General features: G+C 39.8%; 1 protein-coding gene across 28 annotated transcripts in view; it reads left to right on the forward strand.

The window, feature by feature from the left end:
• Positions 1–8,194, forward strand: part of mark3a (MAP/microtubule affinity-regulating kinase 3a) — a 55,835-nt gene that overhangs the window by 44,805 nt on the left and 2,836 nt on the right. For 9 of the 28 annotated variants that reach the window (XM_034859328.1, XM_034859330.1, XM_034859332.1 and 6 more), the window contains 2 exons: positions 210–236; positions 8,127–8,171. The exons of 4 other annotated variants lie outside the window; for them this stretch is intronic. In XM_034859328.1, coding sequence (XP_034715219.1) covers positions 210–236; positions 8,127–8,171 — 72 coding nt within the window. Of the gene's footprint in view, positions 1–209; positions 237–3,818; positions 3,899–4,098; positions 4,147–8,126; positions 8,172–8,194 lie in introns of all 28 variants that reach the window. 15 more of the 28 variants (XM_034859333.1, XM_034859354.1, XM_034859343.1 and 12 more) reach the window with 11 other exon arrangements.

Here is an 8,194-nt window from a genome sequence, read left to right on the forward strand (position 1 = left end):
TAAAATGAGGAATTGAAATCATTTGATAAACATTTGATAAACATTGGAGAAAAAAACAACCTTCCCCTTTACTGTCAATGATTCCAGTGTCCCCATTTTTGTTCACTCATTCAGATACCTCATACCCCCCTACCCCCTCCCTCCTTCCTCTCACTCCTCCTCCTCCTCCTCCACCATTTTCACTGTTTCTTTGTCTGATTCTGTTGTAGAAACATGTCATTCAGGTTTACCAAAAGGTAGGACTCTTGTACTGCCTTTTTTTCGAAAACAAACTCACTGAAAACAAAACGTCCTCTGAAACTCCACAGACGCGTGGGGCTGCTGGCACTGAACTAACACACCGCTTAGCAGGAAAAAGAACTCTCTGGCTACATTTACATGCACACAGTTTTATATATTAAACGGATTCATGTGATTAAAATATGGTGATTTTACTCTAATAACCCAAGTTTGTCAATAACTAGTTTTAAAGATGTTTTGGATAATGTACTAATTTGCTTCGTTGCCGAGACTTGCATAGGAAGATTGATACCACTCTCAGGTCTAAATGGAAAAGCTGGCGTCATTTAGCGTAGCTTAGCATAAAGATCCAAAGCAGAGGTAAACCGCTAGCCTGGCTCTGTCCAAAGGCAACCCTACCAGCGCCCCTAAAGCTCCCTAATTAACACGTTGTATCTTGTTTATTTAATCCTTACAGAAACAGATATATTTTTTCCTGTTATGAGTAATTGACTTCTTCACTGTCTTACCTGGAGATACGCTGAGTCGCCAGTTTATTAGGTACACCAAGCTAAAGCTAATGCAGTCTAATACAACCGTGTAATAAATCCAACCTTCGTGAAGGTCCAAAATTTCAGTTTTGAGCTGTTTTAGAGTTGATACAACTTTGTGGACATATTTGAGGCTGCGGGTGATTGAATTACTTTTTCTACCCCATTTATATCAATAAGAATAAATAACAAAAATTATAACTTAGTACAGTTAGACATCCTCAGCGAGCTTTAGAGGGGCTGGGGAGTGGATGTTGTTACCTTTGAACAGAGCCAGGCTAGCTCTCCCTCTTTCTTTATGCTATTGCTTCCCTATTGAAATAAAAGAGTGGTATTAATCTTATCTTGTGTAAAGAAAGTAAATAAGTAAGAAACCAATCTTTTTAAGAGGGACCACCACAGTCAGATCTAGTTTGATCATATTAATTTCCATGTTAAACCATATCCAACGGCCAACTGAAGAGTTATAAATATATGATTACGAATCTAAATGACAGTTTTATGAGTTGGAGTTGTGCGTTGATGAGGTTTTTAGCTGGTGTTTGTCAGCGTGTAAATGTAGCCAGGTGGCTGCGGTTGGTGTGCGAGGCTAACGGCTGATTGGTAGAGAAGACCAGTCTCTCTGAACCAATCGGTCGATTTGACCAACAACAACAACAAAGCAGCAGCTTGCAACTAATCAGTCGCTGGTGCATGCGCGGGGTGGCTTCGTACAGCTGCCATTGATTTGTGGTTTTGTTTTCCCGCCACATTGATTGTTGTTATCGACTCAACTCTGTCTCTCCGCTGTTGAAACTGCACGTTTTAGACCGAGCCTTTTTAAACCTGATTCTACTGCATTAATTCACCATCTTTTTTTCTGTCTTCTTTTTTTTTTTTTTTTTTTAACTCCCTCTGGCTCAGATGTGATTTTTCTCATGGCTGTCACATGAGATTTTTTCCAGTTTTCAGACGGAGGAGGAAACGTCCGGGCCATAAAGAGAGCTAAAAAAAAAAAAAAAAAAATGCAACCTTTGTGTAGATTGCCGTGTTTGTGTAGGACTTTGGTTGATCTATCCAGTGGTGTTAAGCGTTTCTTTCAGCCTTTCAGTGCATTTCGGAACTTACACTAAGAGTAAATGTCTTTTTAAAGACCTCTCGGTAAACAATTTTGTCCCTTTTTTCAACTTTCTGTTTTGTTTTTTTGGGAGTATTTGGTGTTCCTGAACTGGATTTTTGGGCTTCTGTGAATCATTTTAGGAAGATAGATAGATAGATAGATAGATAGATAGATAGATAGATAGATAGATAGATAGATAGATAGATACTTGATTCATCCCAAGGGAGATTTTAGGCATCCAATAGCTTAGACAACCATAACACAACAAACACACATACTGTATATCTCACATACATAAAATAAATCGCTCACAGTAATATAAAGAGTTAACAGTTTGGGAAGTGATTCCACAGGTCTGGTATGGACTGACCATACCACACTTTGAGTCCAGTGTGAGCTTCAGTCTGGCTATCAGGGTGGTGTCGGAGGTGGTTTCCCTCATACACACTCCACTGATCAGTTTATTAGAGCTATTAATAACCAGAGGCACTAAATCTACTAAACAAAATCCAACCTTTTAAATACTTTGTGCAAAATATTACATTTACTCCAAGAGTACGCAGCAGAGTAGTATAAATGTAAAGCACAAAATATCAACTTTCCTGAATAATCTGAAACCAATTCAATCTTGGACTCTCTTCTGGACCTTCTTTTAATCCTTGGTGGTTTCCTGTCGGGGGAGTTTCAGTTGGTTTCTCCCACTAATGAGGGCTCAGTGTGGGACTCTTATCAGTACGCTACCACTAAGACCTAACGAGCCAAATGGATTCCTAAAACGGAGCTTTTTAAGTGCTTAGACACCCGAACCAGCCACTGGTGTGATGATCAGTCTCAGCTGTGGCCTCTCAGGAACAGCGGAGGTTTTTTGGCCCTCCCAGGGTGCCGTCTCTAGCCTCGGCGGCGCCCTCTGGTGGCCCATTGGTCGACCGTCTTCCCCATCCAGAGCTCTGGAGTCGTCCTCACCACGGTCCTCCTGTCTCACTCAAATCACCTGACTTTGTTTGGTTTTTCTGTTTGTCTCCATTTTCAGTCAAGACCAGATGCAGTCACATGTTGTCACACAAGCCCAAAACACAACTGAACACATCAATTAATGCTATTGTCAGTTAAATGACTATTATGGAGTGTAAAAATGAGCTTTATACTTTTCATTTACTCTTCAATCACTTGGTTATAAAAATCTATAAATACTACTTATATACTATAAACAAAAAGTTGATCTATTTTACTGTTTTTTATTTATAAACTCCTTCATTTTTCTATGAACCCTGGTTCAATCACTGCTCTGGACTGAAACTAAACTAATCATTTTAATGACCCATTCCTCTGTGGGTTCATTCCTTCCATAATTGTTATATTTAAAAAAAACAAGTTTGTCAGAGCCTAAAGTGACATCCTCAAAAGTCTTGTTTGGGTTCAAAACCCAAAGATAATCTGTCTGCTAGGAGTAGAAAACAGAGACTATTACTATTCTTTTTTTTTTTTTTTTTTTTTTTTTTTTTTTTTTAAACCAAAAGATGAATTGAGAAATAATCCACAGATGAATCAATAAAACAAGAGAGTAAAATAAAGTCTATAGTATCTAGATTTTTTTTAACCAGCTGATTGAAGTTTAAGTGTAAAGTGTAAAGTTCATACTTTTATTTTGAAAGTCCCATTTTAATTATTCAACTAACAATGTCATGTGTGGATGCATCGGTTACGGTTTTTGACTCGTCTGGTGACGTCTCACGACATTGTGTCCGTTTCGAACCTCCGTCCATTTCAACCCATTTTGGGACTTTAACCAACAAGTTTTTGTCCTCCTTCTCCTCAGGACTTCTTTAGGTCCAGTCCCCTCCCTCGTTCTCCTCCTCGTCTCCTCTATCCCAGTTTGTGTGTTCTTTGTCTCCTAACCTTCCTGTGTCCTTTAACCTTCTGACGTCTCGCTGCTCTTCCTCCCCTCTCAGGGTCAGTATTGACCCGGCCAAACGGCAGACGGCCAAAACAGGGCCTGCCGTCCCCTCTGCCCAGGGAGGAAAGACCCTTAGTAAGTCTTTTATAAGCCTGTCTTTCCTTCCTTCCTTCCTTCCTTCCTTCTCATCATCCTCCGCCATGTTTTTTTTTTTCCTTTTCTCGGCCTGTCCTCATGTCCATACATTTTAAATATATTCTTTCCCTCTCTCTTTTTTTTTCTTCCTTGTCGTGTGTTCATTGAGGAAATTTTCAGATTCCCATTTTTTCTTTCAGATTCAGGAGCGGAAGATATAGAGAGTTGTAGGAAGATGAAGATCTAGCGTAAGGGGCCGTTTCAATCCCTCAATCTCTTCTTCTGAGATAAAGTCTTGAGTTGACCCCCCCCGCCCCCCACCCCCGCCAGTCTGGTCCTATCACAGCCTCTGTGACCGACCCCCTGCTGCCTGTCCTGTCTGTCCACCTGTCCTCTTGTTGTCCAGTCTCTGGAGCTGTCGGGGATTTTGGACTCGCTTCCTCCTCCACCCTTGTCCTGTTTTTCTTTCTGTTCTTCAGGCCGCAGTGCATGCTGGGAGCCACGTTAACCGTAAACCCGTCCTGTGAGAGGAGCAGGGAGCTTTTCTGCTATTTTTTGCTTTTTCTAATCTCTTGAGATATTACTCTGATGTTTTCCTGGTGGTAGTAGTGGTTTCCTGTCTGCCTAACCGTGTGCACCCAGTAGAAGCAGCACATTAGAAACACTGTTGCTTTCTGCTGGGGTTGCTGTCTGCTAGGGCAAAATTACTATTTTCTGGCAACATTATGGATAAAGTCCCTCACAGTGTATGTCATTTTATTTTGAAGTGTTATGATAAAGAACTTTTTTTTACGAAGGAAAATTGAGAAAAATCAGTTTAAGGAAAAATAACTAGACCGAAATTCAAGCCTTTGTCCAATCAAGAATACACATATTCAATATTGCCATGAAGCAGTCTTCCATATTTAAGATAAGCGGCGGAACTCAGGCTTGGCAGCACAAAGACAGAAATATGCACAGATGAATAAGAAAGTAAAAATATAACCACAAGAGATACAACTAGGATAAGTATAAATATAAACTATATAAGAGCAATTGAAGCCAAAGTTACACATAACCAAGTCCAGTGTATATATATATATAAACCGCGTACCCCAGAATAATACATAATTAATGGTGTAGTAATTAAGTGTTTTAATATAGTAACATAATAGAATGCAGTACAGTGTAGAATGTAGTAGACTATATAACATTAACATAATGTGGTATAATATAGTATAGTATTGTTAAAGTGCAAGGTGGTATATAATACAAAGTACATTTATTTTTTTTATGAAAAAATAACAAACTAGCAACTTCTGATCAGAAAATTGTTTTTTTAAAGACAAACTCTTCCGATCTCGACCGAGTAGACGCAGACGATATTCAGGAATTATTTGTTTTTCCAATAGTTTTTCTTGTAGACGTTCAAAGAACTCTGGATTTATACGTACGTGATGCAGGGACAACAGTTTGGACACTAAGCCCAGAGGAGTAGTGTTGTTTGGTAGGTTCCTGAACGCACCGCTGACACGTGGACGTCTGGCTCGTTGCGAAGGTTATTTAACCACTGTTCTTACAGCTGTAGCGATCAAATGAAAGGATGTTTTGTTGCCTTGTAACTAGGGCTGGGCGAAAATGAGAACTCACGATGTTCTTGACAAACTACCTCTATTGATAGTGCGGCGATATTGTAGTGTTGACAACTGATGCTGTGACAAAATATCTTCACACTTAGATTTAAGATAAATAATGTTCAATAATGTGGATTTAATGACGAAGTGGGTAAAGGCAAATAATAGAACGGTTACAACAGTCTGGTAAGTTCAGAAAATGACATCACTTTACTGTAACGCAGCCTTTAAAACCACGAAAAGACACCACTTATGTCATATCAATGCATGAGTTGACCTTGTGAATCGATCAACACATCTGAAATGTCAACATTCTCTTCATTTGTGTTTATTGTCTCTCTTGCATGACATAATTAATTAAGCAATTATTGTATCTTCAAGCACTTAAAAAAAATAAAAATCAAAATATATAGTGTTTCCTTAATTGGACTTGGCGGTGGCGGAGCATTGTTCCGGTGTGATGGCTGAATCCCCTGGTTAGGCCATCACATGTTTTGATAATACATGAAGGTATCTACATAAGGGTGTCATGACTGTGTCATGTGTTCATGACATGGAACCCTAACCATAACTTGTCGTGACCAAACTGACTGAAGAAGCGTTACGTCATGAACGTTAAGGACTTGCTTAGAATGTTTATGACACGTTCATGACAGGGGCATGACTAGGGGTGGGGGAGGGATAGATACAACATAGAGTCGTGATATTTTCAGTGGCAGTACTGTATCGACACACAGGCACCAAGTATGGATCTTTTATTTATCTTTGGTCAAATTGTCTGCTTGACGATGCCATTTTGCAGAAATAAAAATGAAGTGATATTTTTTAGATAAAACTGATGTTGACGAAGTTTCCTCTTATTTTGGGGCCGTCATTTGAAATTGGGGAAAAATAAAAGTGGGAAAATAGGTTATAAATAGCAATATATTGCAGAATATTGTTTAAAATCGCAATAAAATCGTATCGTGGCATAAGTATCGCGACGATGTCGTATCGGGAGGCGTCTGATTACCACCGCCCCAACACACACACACACACACACACACACACACACACACACACACACACACACACACCTGTAATGACACTCTTGTGTAGTAACTCATTTTTTTGACATGGTTGTGGAACTACATACAATCTATTATATGCACAAAAACATCACACACACATTTTCCTCTATTTCCATGAATTAGACGTCCTGTTTGGCCGTACATTTGACTGGTCGACCATGGAAGGCTCGTCCAGCCTCGGCCTTACTTCTGAGGAGTAGAGGATGGACTTCTGTCTCTGAATGTGTTGCTGCGTCCGTCACGGGGACACAGTCGTTGTCGGGGAACGTTTAGTTTTATTCTTAGAGCCGCGAGTTTCTCCCTTTTGCAAGGAGCGTTTCCCTTCTGCATCAACCCAGAAATGTCGCTAACGTGTCCTAGTTTTGTTTGTGAACGCAGCTTCCCACTTCTCCTCGGTATCTTTTAACTCTCAGATCGAGTTCTGGTCTGTAAAAGGAAGACGAGAACAAAGACCCAGTCAGAATACAAAATCTAAAGCTCAGCGATCAGCGCTGTCCGTCACATCCGATCATAAAGCTTTTAAACAAAACGATATTAACATGATGTGATCGCATTCTAAATGAATACCAAACACGGTTCAACAATTAGGATTTATTATACACATTTATTTTTTAAGATCATTTTAAACCGTGAAACCCAGTTTGTCACTCCGTACAGCTACGAGCCTTTTCTGGAGCTTTTAACCGCGTCTCATGGGAGATTACATAGATTCTGTTCCACTTTTATGCAATAGATGGAACATTAGGACAGGGTTAATAATGACTTTTTTTGCCCATGTATGTTGTTTTTTTACGTAGTTGTTTTTACATTTGCTAATTCATAATGGTAAATGGAACCATATTGGCTATTACTACCCTAGAACCACCAAAAATGAATAGATCTAGATTTCAAATACATTTTTGAGGAGGAAAATAAAATAAAAGATAATAAAGATATTAGAGATCTTCACTAGGGCGATCACGATTCTTAGTAGTTAATTTAATTAATAACCAGTATCTGGAATTCCACAAACTCTTGCATCAAGAAATTACTTAATCAGTGAGAACCGTTCGACATAATCCCCAGTAAGAGATAGTCAGATAGTGTTGGGGGGGGGGGGGAACCTCCGTATAACCACCTCCCTACCGGAGGCTCACCTGTCGGCTGGAGTCCATCTCGTTGTTCTGCTCTTCTTCATTTGGGTCGACTCAGTCGCACCGGTTCCTGAGATGCGTTTCTGTGTTTTCAGAGTGTTTCTTTCAGTCTGCTTTCAGGTGTTGTCTTGAGTTAGAGATCACTGTCAGAGCATTCATCACTGTTTTTATTTTCCCCTCATGACTCTTGACTGGAAGTTCAGCAAAAGAACAACTTCCATCTCTTTGTGTTGTGTTCTTCGGTGGTGGCTGTCGTTGTTTCACATCGGTGTCACCGTCCTGCTTATTTCAACGTCACATATTGTCTTTTTTTTTTTTATAAACTGTTTTTTGTCGTGCACAATCCACATCTTTTTTATCTTCTTTTTTGTTTTTCTTCCTCCTCCCCGTCTGATCTTCTGATGCACCTCAGAGTCTCAACCGAGTTTGAGAGAAACGGGAGACTTGAGGGCTCAAGGTGAGAGATTACCCCCCCCCCCC

The sequence above is a fragment of the Etheostoma cragini genome, chromosome 20, assembly GCF_013103735.1.
Source record: "Etheostoma cragini isolate CJK2018 chromosome 20, CSU_Ecrag_1.0, whole genome shotgun sequence".
NCBI classification, from domain to species: domain Eukaryota; kingdom Metazoa; phylum Chordata; class Actinopteri; order Perciformes; family Percidae; genus Etheostoma; species Etheostoma cragini.